Source organism: Paramisgurnus dabryanus, chromosome 2 (genome assembly GCF_030506205.2).
Source record: "Paramisgurnus dabryanus chromosome 2, PD_genome_1.1, whole genome shotgun sequence".
In the NCBI taxonomy this organism is placed as follows: domain Eukaryota; kingdom Metazoa; phylum Chordata; class Actinopteri; order Cypriniformes; family Cobitidae; genus Paramisgurnus; species Paramisgurnus dabryanus.
In genome coordinates, this window is record NC_133338.1 from 50,178,210 (window position 1) to 50,200,157 (window position 21,948).

General features: G+C 36.9%; 1 protein-coding gene across 1 annotated transcript; it reads left to right on the forward strand.

Moving 5' to 3' along the window:
* The first annotated feature begins 2,170 nt into the window (after nucleotides 1-2,170).
* On the forward strand, nucleotides 2,171-21,616 carry tmem41b (transmembrane protein 41B). The gene is made up of 7 exons (XM_065261558.1): nucleotides 2,171-2,434; nucleotides 17,452-17,569; nucleotides 17,678-17,806; nucleotides 18,222-18,315; nucleotides 18,430-18,534; nucleotides 18,616-18,754; nucleotides 19,893-21,616. The coding sequence occupies exons 1-7, from the start codon at nucleotides 2,341-2,343 to the stop codon at nucleotides 20,060-20,062; spliced, it is 849 nt and encodes a 282-aa protein (XP_065117630.1). The 5' UTR covers nucleotides 2,171-2,340; the 3' UTR covers nucleotides 20,063-21,616.
* The last annotated feature ends 332 nt before the right edge of the window (nucleotides 21,617-21,948 follow it).

Consider the following 21,948-nt stretch of genomic DNA (forward strand, 5'->3'; position numbering starts at 1 on the left):
GAATCAAAAGGAGAATCGATTCGATAGCTTGTGAATCGAAATTGAATCGATCTGGAACATCTGAATCGATACCCAGCTCTACTAAATGGTGCATAATACATACGGTACAAATTTTTAAAGGGTACCATCCCTGTGACTGTACCTTTAATTCTGACCGTGTATAAACCCCCCTTTTCCCCCTAATATGATGTAGTATGCCTTTTTACAACTATAATTTTGTAAATAAATACCTAAATTAAGTTCAAATAAGTTTAGTGATTTCTAAATTTTGTACCTGGCTCCTCATATATGATGCTTTACTCAAACAAACCTGTAGGATAATTAATAACAAATATTGTGGAAAAATTCCTTCCTGATATCACTTTTGGCCTTACTGTACACAGAGGCGTCAGTTTGTGTTGAAAAGTGGTGGGGACAAAAGATCAGATGAAAAAACATTACAGCAGGATGCGAAAAATATTGAATAATGACGCATAAAAATGGGCAAAAACACACCATAAGCACACAACGCAACTTATGTGACCCTGGACCACAAAACCAGACATACACTGTAAAAAATGATTTTCAAGAAAAAAATTCTTAGTATTTGTGTCTTGTTTTCAGTTAAAATATCGAAAAATTCTTAAATCAAGATGTAGTTTTTTAATGAGCAAAACGACCCAAGAAAATAAGTCTAGTTTTTATACCAAAAATATCAAATTTAAGTGATTTTGTGCATTAAACAAGCAAAAAAATCTGCCAATGGGGTAAGCAAAATAATCTTGAAATTTTTATTAAACACTAAATTCAGGAAAAATTTGCTTACCCCACTGGCAGATTTTTTTGCTTGTTTTATGCTCAAAATCACTTAAATTTGATATTTTTGGTCTAAAAACTAGACTTAATTTATCTTAATTTAATAACTTTTTTAGATATTTTTACTGAAAGCAAGACAAAAATACTAAGAATTTTTTTTTTCTTGAAAATCATTTTTTGCAGTGTGCACTGCAAAAATGACTTTCCTACTTTTTCTACTTTTGTCTTGTTTTCAGTAGAAATATCTAAAAATTCTTAAATTAAGATGCTTTCTCTTGATGTGCAAAATTACCTAAGAAAATAAGTCTAGTTTTTAGACCAAACATACAATTTAAGTGAATTTGAAATTTAAGTGATTTTGTGCATAAAACAAGCCAAAAAAAAATCTGCCAATGGGTTTGAATTTTTCTTGAATTTAGTGTTTTTTTAGAAAAAGGTTCAAAAAATTTTGCTTAACTCATTGGCAGATATTTTTTTGGCTTGTTTTATGCACAAAATCACTTAAATTTCATATTTTTGGTCTAAAACTAGACTTATTTTCTTGGGTCGTTTTGCTCATCAAGAAAAAGCATCTTAATTTAAGATACTAAGAATACTAAGAATTTTTTTTCTTAAAAATCCTTTTTTTGAAGTGTAAAACAAGCCAAATTATCTGCCAATGGGGTGAGAAAATGTTGCTTAAATTAAGTTTTTAAGAAAAAACTAATCTTATTTTAAGATTTTTTTCTCACCACATTGGCAGACATTTTTGCTTGTTTTAATCACAAATTCACTTAAATTGTATGTTTGGTCTAAAAACTAGACTTATTTTCTTAGGTCATTTTGCACATCAAGAGAAAGCATCTTAATTTAAGAATTTTTAGATATTTCTACTGAAAACAAGACAAAAGTAGAAAATGTAGGGAAGTCATTTTTGCAGTGTATGTCGCACAGGTATTGCTTGATTTTTCAGAACATTTTAACCAAATGCTTTAAAAAAGTGGTGGGGACAAAATCAGCCATTTCAAAAAATGGTGGGGACATGTCCCCAGCGTCCCCAGTGTAAATGACACCTAGACTGTACACTGTCTAAAGAAATAGTCCCTAGTTGTCAATGGGGCGGTACTTTTAAAAAGTACACTAAAGTTCATATTAGTACCTCAACCTCAATTGGTACAAATTGTATACAAATCTGCACTTATAGAATAAATTTTTAGAGAGTACTGCCCCAGTGACAGCTTGTGGTCACTTTTTACTATTTTTCGAACAGTAGCTGCGTTTCCAAATTTGCGCAATTTAAAGGGTAATGGAACTGCGTGGACTTGATTTTAGGCCCTGCTTCCTCTAGATGGCGGTAAGGATATTAACCAATTGTCCCCCATCTGCACTGAACACCACAGAAGAAGAAGTAAACAGTCACAGGTCACCGGTATCCTGATTCTGTCTTGACTGTAGGAAGAGGAGAAAACCTTCTGAAATTTTGCGTTGAGCTTTTAACCAGCGACAGGATCTCAGACAACATCTGAAGTCTGTTTTCATTTATTTGTTTTACTGAATCACATCACCATGACCAAGAAGAGAAGCGGAAACCGTGAGACGGAAAACAGTCATCAACTTGCGGAGAAACCGAGGCCCTCAAAAGAAAGTCAAACGATCGAAGGTAATTCAGAGTTGTATGTCCTGATCTCGTATAATGAGTGTGATGAAGCTCACACGTTTATTAGATCAACCTTCTCAGTCTATTCGTTTAAATATTTGATAAATAATCCTATCTGTGTTATCTTGTTGGTCGGATTAAGTAACTATTAAAAGTGATGGCTAGAGCTTGAATATAAATCCAATTTATTAATTCTGTCTTCACCCGGGTGATCAAAGGTTTGATAGACAAACTGTGTCAAATGTTAACTCCTTAAAGGTTCGTGTGTGTATTACAAGGCTACAGAAATATTACTGCGGTCAGGCCACCCTCCACTTTGAAAAAGACGGTCAAACTAGCCCTCACGTTTTTTTCTGTGTGCACATATATTAGGCATTACGGTAAATGCACGAGAGGAATAATTTCAAAATAAAAACTTCTCACTTAATCTGTTGATATTTCTGTTGCATTCTGTGTGTATTTTAAATCGTTGCTAGGGGTGGTTTCTAGGCTGTTTCTGTTGCATTCTGTGTGGTTGCTAGGGTTCTTTAAGTGGTTGCTAGGCTGTTTCTGTTGTATTTTGTGTGGTTGCTAGGCTGTTTCTGTTGCATTCTGTGTCTTTTAGGTCGTTGCTAGGGTATTATGGGTTGTTGCTAGGCTGTTTCTCTTGCATTCTGTGTGGTTGCTAGGGTTCTTTAAGTGGTTGCTAGGCTGTTTCTGTTGTATTTTGTGTGGTTGCTAGGCTGTTTCGGTTGCATTCTGTGTCTGTTAAGTCGTTGCTAGGGTATTATGGGTTGTTGCTAGGCTCTTTCTCTTGCATTCTGTGTGGTTGCTAGGCTGTTGCTAGGGTTCTTTAAGTTGTAACTAGGGTATACTGGGTGGTTGCTAGGGTGTTTCTGTTGCATTCTGTGTGTGTTTTAAGACGTTGCTAGGGTATTATGGGTGGTTGCTAGGCTTTTTCTCTTTCATTCTGTGTGGTTGCTAGGGTTCTTTAAGTGGTTGCTAGGCTGTTTCTGTTGCATTCTGTGTGGTTGCTAGGCTGTTTCTGTTGCATTCTGTGTGGTTGCTAGGGTTCTTTAAGTTGTTGCTAGGCTGTTTCTGTTGCACACTGTAAGTCGTTGCTAGGGTATTATGGGTGGTTTCTATGCTGTTTCTCTTGCATTCTCTGTGTGTTTTAAGTTGTTGCTAGGGTATTATGGGTTGTCGCTAGGCTGTTTCTCTTGCATTCTGTGTGGTTGCTAGGGTTCTTTAAGTTGTTGCTAGGCTGTTTCTGTTGCACACTGTAAGTCGTTGCTAGGGTATTATGGGTGGTTTCTATGCTGTTTCTCTTGCATTCTCTGTGTGTTTTAAGTTGTTGCTAGGGTATTATGGGTGGTTGCTAGGCAGTTTCTCTTGCATTCTTTGTGTTTTAAGTGGTTGCTAGGGTATCATGGGTGGTTGCTAGGCGATTTCTGTTGCATTCTGTGTGGTTGCTAGGGTGCTTTAAGTGGTTGCTAGGCTGTTTCTGTTGCATTCTGTGTGTGTTTTAAGTGGTTGCTATGGTATTATGGGTGGTTTCTAGGCTGTTTCTGTTGCATTCTGTGTGGTTACTTGGGTTCTTTAAGTGGTTGCTAGGTTGTTTCTGTTGCATTCTTTGTGGTTGCTAGGCTGTTTTTGTTGCATTCTGTGTGTGTTTTAAGTCGTTGCTAGGGTATTATGGGTGGTTGCTAGGCGGTTTTTGTTGCATTCTGTGTATGTTTTAAGTCGTTGCTAGGGTCTTATGTGTGGTTGCTAGGTTGTTTCTGTTGCTTTCACTGTGTGTTTTAAGTCGTTACTAGGGTATTATGTGTGGTTGCTAGGCGGTTTCTGTTGCATTCTGGTTGGTTGCTATGCTTTTGTTAGGGTTTTAAGTAGTTGCTAGGGTAGAGCTATGGTTTTCTATGTGATTGCTAGACTGTTGCTAGGGTACTATGGGTGTTTGCTAGGCTGTTACTGTTGCATTCTGTGTCTGATTTAAGTAGTTGCTAGGGTGTTATGGGTGTTTGCTAGGCTGTTTCTGTTGCATTCTGTGTCTGTTTTAAGTCATTGCAATGGTATTATTGGTGGTTGCTAAGATGTTTCTGTTGCATTATATGCGGTTGCCAAGCTGTTCCTAGAGTATAGCTATGGTTTTCCATGTGATTGCTAGACTGTTGCTAGGGTATTATGGGTGATTGCTAGGCTGTGGCTCTGGTATTCTGTGTGGTTGCTATGGAAATATGAGGGTTGCTAGGATGTTGCTCTGGCTTTTTGTGTGGTTGCTAGGCAATTGCTACGGTATTATGGGTGGTTGCTAGACTGTTGCACTGGCATTCTGTGGGGTAACTTGGCAGTTACTAGGGTATTATGGGGGGTTGCTAGGCTGTTGTATGATTCTGGTTGGTTGCTGATATTGCTTTTGTTTTCTGGGTAATTGCTAGACCGTTGCTAGGGTATAATGGGTGGCTGCTATACTGTTGCTAGGGTGTTCTTTGCAAGAATATTTTAGGTGGTTCATAAAATTGCTAGGCTGTTCAGGGTGGTTGACACAGAACGATATGCATTTAATACAGTGTCTGTGAGTGAATGGTAGGTAGTTGCTACAGTATTATGGGTGGTTGCTAGTGTTACTAGTTGCTTGGGTTGTTCAGGGGATTGACAGAGCATAGCTATAGTCAATATTTTCTATATATTTAGTTAGATGTTAAAGGGAAACTACCTCTTTCCACAAAATCATTCCACTTCTGAATGATAGTACACCATCTCAGGATGTCACACCTGTAGTATCGTCACAGTCTGATATGCTGTTTTTAAAATAAAGAGCTCTAAGTAGTCCGATACACTTGCAATATTTTCTATACATTCGTTAGATGTTAAAGGGAAACTACCTGTTTCCACAGAATCATTCCACTTCTAAATGATAGTACACCATCTCAGGTTTTCACCACTGCAGTATCATCACAGTCTGATATGCTGTTATTAAAATATAATGCTCTAAGATGTCAAGTAAACTCTGTATGTTCTGTACATTTGGTTAGATGATAAAGGGAATCTACCTGTTTCCACAGAATAATTCCACTTCTAAATGATAAAACACCATCTCAGGTTGTCACTCCTGCCGTGTCATCACGGTCTGATATTCTGTTTTTAAAATAGAAAGCTCTAAGAAGTCATATACACTTGTGGTATTGTCTATACATTCGGTTAGATGTTAAAGGGAAACTACATGTTGCCACAGAATCATTCCACTTCTAAATGATAGTACACAATCTCAGGTTGTCACACCTGTAGTATCATCACAGTCTGATATGCTGTTTTTAAAATATAAAGCCCTGAGGTATCATATACACACTGTATTTTCTATACATTCAGTTACATGTTAAAGGGAAACTACCTGTTTCCACAAAATCATTTCACTTCTGAATGATAGTAAACAATCTCAGGTTGTCACCACTGCAGTATCATCACAGTCTGATATGCTGTTGTTAAAATATAGAGCCCTGAGGTATCATACACACCTTGTATTTTCTATATATTAGATTAGATGTTAAAGGGAAACTACCTGTTTCCACAGAATCATTCCACTTCTAAATGATAGTACACCATCTCAGGTTGTCCCCACTGCAGTATCATCACAGTCTGATATGCTGTTTTAAAAATAGAGAGCTCTAAGTAGTCATATACACTTGCAGTATTTTCTATACATTCGGTAAGATGTTAAAGGGAAATTACCTGTTTCCACAAAATCATTCCACTTCTGAATGATAGTACACAATCTCTGGTTGTCACCACTGCAGTATCATCACAGTCTGATATGGTGTTGTTAAAATATAGAGCTCTATGCAGTCCTATACACTTGCAGTATTTTCTATACATTCGGTTACATGTTTAAGGGAAACTACCTGTTTCCACAGAATCATTCCACTTCTAAATGATAGTACACCATCTCAGGTTGTCACTTCTGCAGTATCATCATAGTCTGATATGTTGTTTTTAAAATATAGAGCCCTGAGCTATCATAAACACACTGTATTTTCTATACATTCAGATAGATGTTAAAAGAAAACTAGCTGTTTCCACAGAATCATTCCACTTCTAAATGACAGTACACCATCTCAGGTTGTCACCACTGCAGTATCATCACAGTCTGATATGCTGTTTTTAAAATAGAGCTCTATGCAGTCCTATACACTTGCAGTATTTTCTATACATTCGGTTACATGTTTAAGGGAAACTACCTGTTTCCACAGAATCATTCCACTTCTAAATGACAGTACACCTTCTCAGGTTGTCACCACTGCAGTATCATCACAGTCTGATATGTTGTTTTTAAAATAGAGAGCTCTAAGAAGTCCAATAAACTTGCAGTATTTTCTATACATTCGGTTACATGTTAAAGGGAAACTACCTGTTTCCACAGAATCATTCCATTTCTAAGTGACAGTACACCATCTCAGGTTGTCACCACTGCAGTATCATCACAGTCTGATATGTTGTTGTTAAAATATATAGCCCTGAGGTATCATACACACTGTATTTTCTATACATTCAGTTACATGTTAAAGGGAAACCACCCGTTTCCACAGAATCATTCCACTTCTAAATGATAGTATACCATCTCAGGTTGTCACTCCTGCAGTATCATCACAGTCTGATATGCTGTTTTTAAAAAAGAAAGCTCTAAGAAGTCCTATACACTTGCAGTATTTTCTATACATTCGGCTATATGTTAAAGGGAAACTACCTGTTTCCACAAAATCATTCCACTTCTGAATGATAGTACACCATCTCAGGTTGTCACACCTGTAGTATCATCACAGTCTGATATGCTGTTTTTAAAATATAGAGCCCTGAGCTATCATATACACACTGTATTTTCTATACATTCGGTTAGATGTTAAAGGGAAACTACCTGTTTCCACAGAATCATTCCACTTCTAAATGATAGTACACCATCTCAGGTTGTCACCACTGCAGTATCATCACAGTCTGATATGTTGTTTTTAAAATAGAGAGCTCTAAGAAGTCCAATAAACTTGCAGTATTTTCTATACATTCGGTTACATGTTAAAGGGAAACGACCTGTTTCCACAGAATCATTCCATTTCTAAGTGACAGTACACCATCTCAGGTTGTCACCACTGCAGTATCGTCACAGTCTGATATGCTGTTGTTAAAATATATAGCCCTGAGGTATCATACACACTGTATTTTCTATACATTCAGTTACATGTTAAAGGGAAACCACCCGTTTCCACAGAATCATTCCACTTCTAAATGATAGTATACCATCTCAGGTTGTCACTCCTGCAGTATCATCACAGTCTGATATGCTGTTTTTAAAAAAGAAAGCTCTAAGAAGTCCTATACACTTGCAGTATTTTCTATACATTCGGCTATATGTTAAAGGGAAACTACCTGTTTCCACAAAATCATTCCACTTCTGAATGATAGTACACCATCTCAGGTTGTCACCCCTGTAGTATCATGACAGTCTTATATGCTGTTTTTAAAATATATAGCCCTGAGGTATCATATACACACTGTATTTTCTATACATTCAGTTACATGTTAAAGGGAAACTACCTGTTTCCACAAAATCATTCCACTTCTAAATGATAGTACACAATCTCAGGTTGTCACTCCTGCAGTATCATCATAGTCTGATATGTTGTTTTTAAAATATAAAGCCCTGAGCTATCATATACACACTGTATTTTCTATATATTCGGTTACATGTTTAAGGAAAACTACCTGTTTCCACGGAATCATTCCACTTCTAAATGGCAGTACACCATCTCAGGTTGTCACCACTGCAGTATCATCACAATCTGATATGCTGTTTTTAAAATAGAGAGCTCTAAGCCGTCCTATACACTTGTGGTATTTTCTATACATTCGGTTAGATGTTAAAAGAAAACTACCTGTTTCCACAGAATTATTTCACTTCTGAATGATAGTACACCATCTCAGGTTGTCACTCCTGCAGTATCATCACAGTCTGATATGTTATTGTTTAAAAATAGAGCCCTAAGATACCATACACACTTTGTATTTTCTATACATTCAGATAGATGTTAAAAGAAAACTACCTGTTTCCACAGAATTATTTCACTTCTGAATGATAGTACACCATCTCAGGTTGTCACCACTGCAGTATCATCACAGTCTGATATGCTGTTTTTAAAATAGAGAGCTCTAAGCCGTCCTATACACTTGTGGTATTTTCTATACATTCGGTTAGATGTTAAAAGAAAACTACCTGTTTCCACAGAATTATTTCACTTCTGAATGATAGTACACCATCTCAGGTTGTCACTCCTGCAGTATCATCACAGTCTGATATGTTATTGTTTAAAAATAGAGCCCTAAGATACCATACACACTTTGTATTTTCTATACATTCAGATAGATGTTAAAAGAAAACTACCTGTTTCCACAGAATCATTCCATTTCTGAATGATAGTACACCATCTCAGGTTGTCACTCCTGCAGTGTCATCACAGTCTGATATGCTGTTTTTAAATTAGGGGGCTCTTAGATGTCATATACAAACTGTATTTTCTATACATTCCGTCAGATGTTAAAGGGAAACTACCTGTTTCCACAGAATAATTCCAACTCTAAATGATAGTACACCATCTCAGGTTGTCACTCCTGCAGTGTCATCACAGTCTGATATGCTGTTTTTAAATTAGGGGGCTCTTAGATGTCATATACAAACTGTATTTTCTATACATTCCGTCAGATGTTAAAAGAAAACTACCTGTTTCCACAGAATCATTTCACTTTTGAATGATAGTACACCATCTCAGGTTGTCACTCCTGCAGTATCATCACAGTCTGATATGCTGTTTTTAAAATATAGAGCTCTAAGATGTCATATACACTCTGTATGTTCTATACATTCAGTTAGATGTTAAAGGGAAACTACCTGTTTCCACAGAATCATTCCACTTCTGAATGATAGTAAAACATCTCAGGTTGTCACACCTGCAGTATCATCACAGTCTGATATGCGGTTTTTAAATTAGAGAGCTCTAAGGTGTGTAACACATGCAGTATTTTCTATAAATTTGGTTACATGTTTAAGGAAAACTACCCGTTTCCACAGAATCATTCGACTTCTGAATGATAGTACACCATCTCAGGTTGTCAATCCTGCAGTGTTATCACAGACTGATATGCGGTTTTTAAATTAGGGGGTTCTAAGATGTCAAATACACTCTGTCTTTTCTATACATTAGGTTAGATGTTAAAAGAAAACTACCTGTTTCCACAGAATCATTCTATTTCTGCATGATACTACAAGGGTGACAACCTGAGATGTTGTACTATTAATAGAGTCTGATATGTGTTTTTTAAATTAGGGGGCTCTAAAATATCATATATACTTTGTATTATCTATACCTTCCGTTAGATGTTAGAGGGAAACTACCTGTTTCCACAGAATCATTCCTACTATTATTCAGAAGTGAACATCTCATGTTGTCACTCCTGCAGTATCATCACAGATACCAAAGTGGAAAAAATTTACAAAACACTGTCTATTTGCTTACTAATTCAGAAGTGTAATGATTCTGTGGAAACAGGTAGTTTCCTTTTAACATCTAACCGAATGAATAGAAAATGCAGAGTGTTTATGAAATCTTAGAGGCCCCTAATTTAAAAACAGCTTATGAGACTGTTATGATACTGCAGGAGTGACAACCTCAGATGGTGTCCTATCATTCAGAAGTGGAATGATGCTGTGGAAACATGTAGTTTCCCTTTAACATCTAATTGAATGTATAGAAAATAGAGGGTTTATTGAACACCTTAGAGCTCTCCATTTTAAAAACAGCATATCAGACTGTGGTGATAATGCAGGGGTGACAACCTGAGGTGTTGTACTGTCATTCAGAAGTGGAATGATTTGTAGAAATAGGTAGTTTCCCTTTAACATCTAACAGAATGTATAGAAAATACAGAGTGTATATGTGATCATAGAGGCCCCTAATTTAAAAAACGCATATCAGACTGTGATAATACTACAGGGGTGACAACCTGAGATGTTGTGCTATCATTCAGAAGTGGAATGATTCTGTGGAAACAGGTAGTTTCCCTTTAATATCTAACTGAATTTATAGAAAATACTGCATGTGTTAGACATCTTAGAGCTCTCTATTTTAAAAACAGCATATCAGACTGTGATGTTACTGCAGGGGTGACAACCTGTGATGGTGTACTATCATTCAGAAGTTGAATGATTTTGTGGAAACAGGTAGTTTCCCTTTAACATCTAACCAAATATATAGAAAATACAGAGTGTATATGACATCTTATAGCTCTCTGTTTTAAAAACAGCATATCAGACTGTAATGATACTGCAGGAGTGACAACCTGAGATGGTGTACTATCATTTAGAAGTGGAATGATGCTGTGGAAACAGGTAGTTTTCCTTCAACATCCAACTGAATTAATAGAAAATACAGAGTTTACTGGACATCTTAGAGCCCCCTAATTTAAAAACAGCTGATCAGACTGTAATAATACTACAGGGGTGACAACCTGAGATGGTTTACTATCATTCAGAAGTGAAATTATTCTGTGGAAACTGGTAGTTTCGCTTTAATATCTAACTGAATATATAAAAAATACAGAGTTTACTGGACATCTTAGAGCGCCATAATTTAAAAACAGCTTATCAGACTGTGATAATACTACAGGGGTGAAAACCTGAGGTGGTGTACTATAATTCAGAAGTGGAATGATTCTGTGGAAACAGGCAGTTTCCCTTTAAAATTCAACTGAATTTATAGAAAATACTGCATGTGTTAGACTTCTTAGAGCTCTCTATTTTAAAAACAGCATATCAGACTGTGATGATACTGCAGGGGTGACAACCTGCGATGGTGTACTATCATTCAGAAGTTGAATGATGCTGTGGAAACAGGTAGTTTTCCTTCAACATCCAACTGAATTAATTGAAAATATAGAGTTTACTGGACATCTTAGAGCCCCCTAATTTAAAAACAGCTTATCAGACTGTGATAATACTACAGGGGTGACAACCTGAGGTGGTGTACTATAATTCAGAAGTGGAATGATTCTGTGGAAACAGGCAGTTTCCCTTTAAAATTCAACTGAATTTATAGAAAATACTGCATGTGTTAGACTCCTTAGAGCTCTCTATTTTAAAAACAGCATATCAGACTGTGATGATACTGCAGGGGTGACAACCTGTGATGGTGTACTATCATTCAGAAGTCGAATGATTTTGTGGAAACAGGTAGTTTCCCTTTAACATCTAACCAAATATATAGAAAATACAGAGTGTATATGACATCTTATAGCTCTCTGTTTTAAAAACAGCATATCAGACTGTAATGATACTGCAGGAGTGACAACCTGAGATGGTGTACTATCATTCAGAAGTGGAATGATGCTGTGGAAACAGGTAGTTTTCCTTCAACATCCAACTGAATTAATAGAAAATACAGAGTTTACTGGACATCTTAGAGCCCCCTAATTTAAAAACAGCTGATCAGACTGTAATAATACTACAGGGGTGACAACCTGAGATGGTGTACTATCATTCAGAAGTGAAATTATTCTGTGGAAACTGGTAGTTTCGCTTTAATATCTGACCAAATGTATAGAACATACAGAGTGTATATGACATTTTAGAGCTCTCTATTTTAAAAACCACATATCAAACTGTGATAATACTACAGGGGTGACAACCTGAGATGGTGTACTATCATTCAGAAGTGGTATGATTCTGTTGAAACAGGTAGTTTCCCTTTAACATCTGACCAAATGTATAGAAAATACAGAGTGTATATGAAATTTTAGAGCATTATAATTTAAAAACGGCATATCAGACTGTGATGATACTGCAGGGGTGACAACCTGAGATGGTGTGCTATCATTTAGAAGAGGAATGATTCTGTGGAAACAGGTTGTTTCTCTTTAACATCTGACAAAATGTATAGAAAATACAGAGTGTATATGACATTTTAGAGCATTATATTTTAAAAACAGCATATCAGACTGTGATGATATTGCAGGAGTGACAACCTGAGATGGTGTACTATCATTTAGAAGTGGAATGATGCTGTGGAAACAGATAGATTCCCTTTAACATCTAACCAAATGTATAGAACATACAGAGTCTACTGGACATTTTAGAGCATTATAATTTAAAAACAGCATATCAGACTGTGATTATACTGCAGTGGTGACAACCTGAGATGGTGTATTATCATTCAGAAGTGAAATAATTCTGTGGAAACAGGTAGTTTTCTTTTAACATCTATCTGAATGTATAGAAAATACAGAGTGTGTATGGTATCTTAGGGCTCTATATTTTAAAAATAACATATCAGACTGTGATGATACTGCAGGAGTGACAACCTGAGATGGTGTACTATTATTCAGAAGTGGAATGATTCTGTGGAAACAGGTAGTTTCCCTTTAACATCTAACTGAATTTATAGAAAATACTGCAAGTGTATAAGACTTCTTAGAGCTCTCTATTTTAAAAACAGCATATCAGACTGTGATGTTACTGCAGTGGTGACATCCTGAGATTGTTTACTATAATTTAAAAGTGGAATGATTCTGTGGAAACAGATAGATTCCCTTTAACATCTAACCAAATGTATAGAAAATACAGAGTTTACCGGACATCGTAGAGCATTATATTTTAAAAACAGCATATCAGACTGTGATGATACTGCAGGAGTGACAGCCTAATATGGGGTACTATCACTTAGAAGTAGAATGATTCTGTGGAAACTGGTAGTTTCCCTTTAACATCTAACCGAATGTATAGAAAATACCACAAGTGTATAGGACTTCTTAGAGCTCTCTATTTTAAAATCAGCATTTCAGACTGTGATGATACTGCAGGAGTGACAACCTGAGATGGTGTACTATCATTTAGAAGTGGAATGATGCTGTGGAAACAGATAGATTCCCGTTAACATCTAACCAAATGCATAGAACATACAGAGTTTACTGGACATCTTAGAGCATTATAATTTAAAAACAGCATATCAGACTGTGATGATACTGCAGTGCTGACAACCTGAGATGGTGTAATGTCATTCAGAAGTGAAATAATTCTGTGGAAACAGGTAGTTTTCTTTTAACATCTATCTGAATGTATAGAAAATACAGAGTGTGTATGGTATCTTAGGGCTCTATATTTTAACAATAACATATCAGACTGTGATGATACTGCAGGAGTGACAACCTGAGATGTTAATTCAATTTTTGTGACGGACTTTTCATAGAGATCCCATTCAGAGCGATCTTTAAAACAGACACGGACATGCAGCAGCTTGCCATAGGGCAATACTTCCGGTTTTAAAAAGTTGCGGAAGGGCGCCACCTGGTGGATAATATTGGCGGGGAAGCGTTTTCTCTTAATTGACGAGATATCTCGTCAATGGCGGGGAAAGAGTTAAGAACCCTAGCAACAGGCAAGCAACCACACAGAATGCGAGAAAAACCTCCTAACAACCACCCATAATACCCTAGCAACGACTTAGACACAGAATACAACATAAACAGCCTAGCAACCACCCATAATACCCTAGCAACAACTTAAAGAACCCTAGCAACAGCCAAGCAACCACACAAAATGCCAGAGAAACCGCCTAACAACCACCCATAACACCCTAGCAACAGCTTAGCAACTACACAGAATGCAAGAGAAACCGCCTAGCAACCACCCATAATACCCTAGCAACAACTTAAAGAACCCTAGCAACAGCCTAGCAACCACACAAATTGCAAGAGAAACCACCTATAATACCCTAGCAATGACCTAAAAAAGATACAGAATGCAAGAGAAACCGCCTAGCAACCACCCAGAATACCCTAGCAACAACTTAAAGAACCCTAGCAACAGCCTAGCAACAACACAAAATGCAAGAGAAACCGCCTAACAACCACCCAGAATACCCTAGCAACAACTTAAAACAGACACAGAATGCAACAGAAACAGCCTAGCAACCACCCATAATACCCTAGCAACAATTTAAAGAACCCTAGCAACAGCCTAGCAACCACACAAAATGCAAGAGAATTCGCCTAGCAACCACCCATAATACCCTAGCAATGACTTAGACACAGAATGCAACAGAAACAGCCTAGCAACCACCCATAATACCCTAACAAAGACTTAGACACAGAATGCAACATAAACAGCCTAGCAACCACCCATAATACCCTAGCAACAACTTAAAGAACCCTAGCAACAGCCAAGCAACCACACAAAATGCCAGAGAAACCGCCTAACAACCACCCATAATACCCTAGCAACAGCTTAGCAACTACACAGAATGCAAGAGAAACCGCCTAGCAACCACCCATAATACCCTAGCAACAACTTAAAGAACCCTAGCAACAGCCTAGCAACCACACAAATTGCAAGAGAAACCACCTATAATACCCTAGCAATGACCTAAAAAAGATACAGAATGCAAGAGAAACCGCCTAGCAACCACCCAGAATACCCTAGCAACAGCCTAGCAACAACACAAAATGCAAGAGAAACCGCCTAACAACCACCCAGAATACCCTAGCAACAACTTAAAACAGACACAGAATGCAACAGAAACAGCCTAGCAACCACCCATAATACCCTAGCAACAATTTAAAGAACCCTAGCAACAGCCTAGCAACGACACAAAATGCAAGAGAAACCGCCTAGCAACCACCCATAATACCCTAGCAATGACTTAAAACACACACAGAATGCAACAGAAACAGCCTATCAACCACTTAAAGAACTCTAGCAACAGCCAAGCAACCACACAGAATGCAAGAGAAACCGCCTAGCAACCACCCATAATACCCTAGCAACCACTTAAAACACACAGAATGCAACAGAAACAGCCTAGCAACCACTTAAAGAACCTTAGCAACAGCCTAGCAACCACACAGAATGCAAGAGAAACCGCCTAGCAACCACCCAGAATACCCTAGCAACAACTTAAAGAACCCTAGCAACAGCCTAGCAACAACACAAAATGCAAGAGAAACCGCCTAACAACCACCCAGAATACCCTAGCAACAACTTAAAACACACACAGAATGCAACAGAAACAGCCTAGCAACCAAATAGAATGCAACAGAAACAGCCTAGCAACCACTTACAGAACCCTAGCAACCACACAGAATGCAACATAAACCGCCTAGCAACTACCCATAATACCCTAGCAATGACTTAAAACACACACAGAATGCAACAGAAACAGCCTAGCAACCAAATAGAATGCAACAGAAACAGCCTAGCAACCACTTACAGAACCCTAGCAACCACACAGAATGCAACAGAAACAGCCTAGAAACCACCCATGATACCCTAGCAACGATTTAAAATACACACAGAATGCAACAGAAATAACAACAAATTAGGTGAGAAACTTTTATTTTGAAATCATTCCTCTCGTGCATTTACCGTAATGCCTAATATATGTGCACACAGAAAAAAAACGTGAGGGCTAGTTTGACCGTCTTTTTCAAAGTGGAGGGTGGCCTGACCGCAGTGAAATATTAGCCGTTCGTTAAAAAAGACTGTCATAGTCAGATACAGACAATTTGTAGTTTGGGTAGGGCTGGCCGGGTGATATTGCCACAAATTTATACCTCTGTAATTTTAGGATATATGGATGACGATGTAAGATAAATGTTGAAAGAATGCTTCTGTCACTCAGGTGAAATGTCACAATCACCTTTATGTCGGTGTACATTTCTGGCAAAGCTTTTGTGGCAAAGGAGGGTCATATCAGTGCTCATATCTGTTTACATCCCTTTAGTATCAGTAAATGACTGGTAGTATAAAGTGACTCCATTGGCGACGTCATAAAACAAATTAAAGTCCCCATGAAATACATTTTTTTGCTGTGCTATTATTATTTATTTATGTTAGCCCTAAGTATATTTATAACATTGACAACATGAGGATTTTAGAAGACAAGCATTCAAAACAATTTTTGTGACATCATTTTGTACTACAGCTTCTCATAAGATTCCAGGCTACTTGAATCTAGGGATGCACCGATACCACTTTTTTGGAATACGAGTACGAGTACTTGCATTTCAGTACTTGCCGATACCGAGTACTTAATAAAAAAACATGATTTAAATTTACAGGTAAAAGCTTTAGTCATATAATTTAACAAAAAAACAAAGGACTAGTTTTCCAGTTTGTTGTAAACTCTTCCTCTTTGGACAACACAAGAGGCATTAACCCCTTACACGCCGCTCAAATATAGACATTTCTCAGACCATGGTATCGATTCCAGGTATCGGGGGACTTTTAACGAGTACGAGTACTTTAGAAAATGTGGTATCGAGGCCGATACCAGTATCGGTATCGGTGCATCCCTACTTGAATCTTGAAAAAACAAAAAAATTCCAGGCTGTGAGATAATACATGCTATTGGCTATTTTAGGAGAGGAGGAACCACTTACTGTAGTATGCCCCACCCTTAGTTTCTTTTTTGTGAGAATTAAACAAATCTGCGCATTTCAAGGGTTCTTTAACCTATTTTAATGTGTAAAAAATTCAAGTCATTCGAAGGGTCGATTCCCTGAAGAATATTAAAACTTTATTTGCAATCGATTGCTGTTCATTTGAGATCATCTGGCTCACAATAAAATCGGAATAAGAAAGCCATAAATACTTGGTATTATTGGCTTGCAATAAAGAACAGCCAAATGTATACGACTATATAGCATTTTTTGTCAATCACTCAGTCAGAACACCCAAAAATGTGAGCTACAGTAGCACAATTTCTAGTTTAAAATGTAATGTCTAGTTCACAGTTATTTTGATTACACAGATGGCACAGAAATTACGCACTGCACCTTTAAGACAATGTTGCGCAACCAAGAGTATTTTTTTCTTGTTCCCAGAAGTGCTTAAGCCCACAGTATAGTCCCCTAGGATTTTTAACAAATGATGCAAATGTATGCAATGCATTGCACAGACGATATAAATGGTATGTTACTCGTAATTGTTTTTTTTTTAATCACTCTCTAAGGAGCCAAATCCTCTGGAGGAGCCTCTGCCCGCATGTCAATCCTCATTCTCATCACCATCTTTGCCTGTTCGGCTTGTGTCATGTATCTGGTTTTCCATAATTTCCCAGAATTAAATGAGTGAGTATTCTTTTCTTTCTAGTCTGTTTCAGACTGTGTTTCGCTGTACTGTTTATGTATTTGTAGTGATCTAGAAAAGGTTATGATTTTTTTTTCTTTGTCTTGCAGAGATGAGAAGGAAAAGATTAAAATTCCTAAAGACATGGATGATGCAAAAGCATTGGGGACAGTATTGTACAAATACAAAGATACTTATTATACTCAAGTACTGTTGGCGTACTTTGCTACATACATCTTGTATCCTTTGAGTCACGACCAAATCTTTACACCTCTACTGAAATATAGTGGGTCATAAAATGGTTCAAACAAATAAGGCACAGTAAAAAATTTTTTTAAGTGCATTAGATAAGAAAATATAATTTGCATGGAGTGTTGTATATGTTTTTTTTTTTTATAGTGTATATATATTATAACTGGGTCAAACGAAAAGCTGTATGAAAAATCTCTCTAAGTTTGTCTGACATGTTTTCTTGTCAGTTAAATTTTTTATTTTAATAGTTTTTGCCAACAAACCCCAAAACTGGGATTAAGCATATTTTAAGTAAGGGTATTTGATGAACATATAAAACGTGCCCAGAGCATTTGTCTAACTCTAGAACATGCTTCAGTTTCATTCATTGTGGTCTTTAAGCCTTAACTAACCCTTGTTTAGTCTTCAGACGTTTGCCATCCCAGGCTCCATATTCCTCAGTATACTTTCTGGTTATCTGTACCCTTTTCCTCTAGCTCTCTTCCTGGTCTGTCTGGTAAGCTCTTTGTTTGTATGCAAATTCATTTCAAAAGTGCCGGTCATCGTGGCTGGGTGTATAAACCTTTGCCGATGATATCTTGTTGTAATATTTGCATATCATGCTTTGTAGTGTTCAGGTCTTGGAGCGTCCTTTTGCTATATGCTGTCATATTTAGTTGGGAGGCCTTTGGTCTATAAGTACCTTACAGAGAGGGCTCAGAAATGGTCACAGCAGGTATAATCTTATAAACTATTATTTATTTACAATGTACATTGAACGCACCAGATTCTCAGTTGTTGTTTTGTGTCGTTTTAGGTAGACCATCATAGAGAGCACCTTATTAACTACATGCTTTTCTTGAGAATAACTCCTTTCCTTCCAAACTGGTTCATTAACATCACCTCACCGGTCATTAATGTGCCTTTGGGTGTCTTCTTCCTGGGCACCTTTCTTGGTAAGATTTATTGGTGATCAAAATCATTTGATCATGTGTCATGCTTAGACGATTGTGTAGTGTTGAAACAAAAATTATTTTTTAAATATATTTAAAGGTGCAATGTGTACATTTTCAAAGGATCTATTGACAGAAATGTAATATAATATGCATGACTATATTATCAGTGGTGTATAAAGACTTTGCATATGGACCTTTAGTGTTTTTTCCCCTAAAAAAGAGCCGTTTTTATCTATATACAGCACGGGTCCCCTTACATAGAAGTCGCCATTTTGTGCCGCCATGTTTCTACAGTAGCTGTACTTTGCATAAACTGCTCTACAAAGCGTTTTGCCACTACTTTGTGTCAGACAATGACATGTTTGTCCTGTTGCGTTTACCGTAGCTTCACTATGCATTTCGAAAGGAAAGCGTGAGCTGCGCACTGAGCCGTTGGTTGCAATTCACAGTCTCACCACTAGATGCCGCTAAAATCTACACGCTGGACCTTTAAAGTTGCCATGAAACGGAAGTAGCGATTGCATTTTTTCCAAGTGGTGGTTTATATCCGAGTGAAACCGGCTTCTGAAATAAAATAAGGGCTGGATTTGAAACTCCTTCGAGATCTGATTAGATAATTTGAAGTTGGGTCGTGTTGCTAATTGCTAATCGCAGCGATTTTCTCATGGACCCCGCCAACCTGCTATACCATATGTCCGGAATTTTCATGGCAACTTTAAAGCCTGTTCAGGCAAGTTTTTGAAAAACACTTTGGAAAAGGGAGTCGGGCCGAGTACTAAAACACACTTGTAGCCATTCAGCAGTTAGGGGCATGTCTACAAACCGACATCAATGCCTGGGTTGCGTATGTGTGGGACGGGTTTATCAAAAGAAGATCCAGATTCTATTGGGGTAGGGGCGTGTTTGTTTAGGTGTTTTCAAATGTCAACATTGGCTTTTGGAGATCATGCACCCGCCTTTAATATTGACTGAGTAGCCATGTCAAAAATAAAATCAATGAGTGAAATCAAACTTATGTTCCTAATCTTTAGCCTCAAATTATGAGGTAATGGTTATTATTGTGTAAACTATTTCTTTAAATCATGATCGTATGAAGAAGTACAAGGTGTTTCATGAATATACCATTCTCTATTTCTAGGAGTGGCACCTCCATCGTTTGTGGCAATAAATGCAGGGACGACGCTGTACAAACTGACCACAGCCGGAGAGGCAGTGTCCTGGAACTCAGTCCTCGTTTTGGTGGCTTTGGCTGTCGTCTCCATCCTGCCCGTCTGTTTTCGGAAAAAACTCCAGCAGAAGCTTGAGTAGACTTCTTTAGCACTCCTTGATTCAGCTCAGGAACTATACTTGTCATCTAAACATCTCTTTTTGTGTGTTTCATACGATGGCATTCAAGGATTGTGAGTGACAGACTGGCTCTCTGTCGTTCCTCCAATGCTTTTAAGGGATAAACATACTGTCAACACTAACTCACTATGGTCAAGCAATATATTTATCTCGATTTCTTCAATGTGTTTTCCAATATTTAGAGTTGAGTTGTATGATACACTGGAAATATTTTCCCTTCCTCTGCAGTTACCGAATTTAAATGGAAAGTGCCATTTGACCCCCTTTAATATTCCAGTATGTATGATAATAATAATAGGATATTCCTGAATCAGAAACTTTGTGAGGGTAAGATTTTTTTTTTAAGGGATCATAATTTTAAGATTAAACTAATAATAAAACCACAGTAAGGTGGTAGTGCTTCTGTCTTAATGGTACAGACTTCATTTTTACGGTAAACATTTGATACATTTGGTCGATACCACAATAGTATTACAGATTAAGACTGTAGATTGCATTCATCTAGATTTGCTCTGCCTTATTCCAAGTACTAGAAATGCAATGCATAGCCTCATTTCATGGCCATTGTAGCGTTTTATACACTTTGCCTGACATTTACAGCAAACTTTAGTGGTCTAAAATAAACAGTACATTCGGATGCACCCTTGGTCAATATGCCAAATAGTTTTCTTTCAGCTAAGTAGTTCATAGTTTGAGTTATAATGTCAACTCATGCTGGATATAATGTTTCTTTGATCATTTTCATTTTAGCCACATAACAGAGGGAAGTATTAACTTATGAGCATTATGCTGCAATGCAATGTGTACGTCTGGTTAATATTTTTGATCAGTTAAGGTTACTTTCCTGGACCTGGTCACTCATGCCAAACTACTGTGAAGGATTGCAAATGGGATATGTGCGTTTAATCGATGCTTAGTGGAATACAAACCAGTCTTAAAATCATCATCATCAGTCTTATTTGTCTAATTGCTAAGTGTGCATAAGGCTTTTTTGTTCACACGTCATTCAATTTATTTTCACTTATTGGATTAATTCATATTAACTGTTTTATGTCTCAGTCGACATTCAGTAAATCATATTGAAATGTTGCCAGCAGCTGTAATAGGAAAATGACTTAAATCGAGAGCGAGCGAGAGAGATGTGACAGTAATATGGTTCTTTTTCTGTTTCAGGTCTCAGCAAATTGTATAATGATTAGTTAATATAATCTCTCTGACACCCTTTAAAATAGTTAAATTGTACTTAGAACTTATTTTATTATTATTATTATTATTATTATTATTGCTTTTTTGTACAGAGATGTCTCTGATCCATAAATTAAAATGACTGATTGCAGTATTACATAACATTTAATTGAAAAACTATTGTCGTCTCCTTTATTTTTAAAAGCTATACATTGATATCTGTGCAACTTGAGAAATGTAATAATAAAATATTTATTATTGAATGACTAAACATGTATAACATTTGCCTTTTCTGAATTCACTGGTTTTCAAATAAATGCATCTACACAGTTTTGCAATTGGGCTCTTTACAAACATGAATGAATGGGAACTCTTAAGTTTAAAAATAACTTCTGATTTTATCTTTATTGCAAATATCTTTTTTATTGGTCTCACTAAAATCACAAATGTATGTGCAAAACATTCATACACTGATTTTTAACCCATTTTTATTTATGTTTTAATTACCCTTCAATAATTATGTAAAATATTACAAAACAATCTTTTTAAAGTTTAACATAATGATGGCTTCATATGGTGTCATTATCAGCGCAAGCAAGCAGACCCTTAAAGGAGCATTTCACCCCTAGAAACATTAATCTTTATTGAAAGTGTGTCATATT

Coding starts and splice junctions, on each gene's coding strand:
- tmem41b (XM_065261558.1), top strand. CDS start 2,341: ATGACCAAGAAGAGAAGCGGAAACCGTGAGACGGAAAACAGTCATCAA. Junction 2,435..17,451: donor AGAAAGTCAAACGATCGAAG/GTAATTCAGAGT, acceptor TCACTCTCTAAG/GAGCCAAATCCTCTGGAGGA. Junction 18,535..18,615: donor CTCAGAAATGGTCACAGCAG/GTATAATCTTAT, acceptor GTGTCGTTTTAG/GTAGACCATCATAGAGAGCA.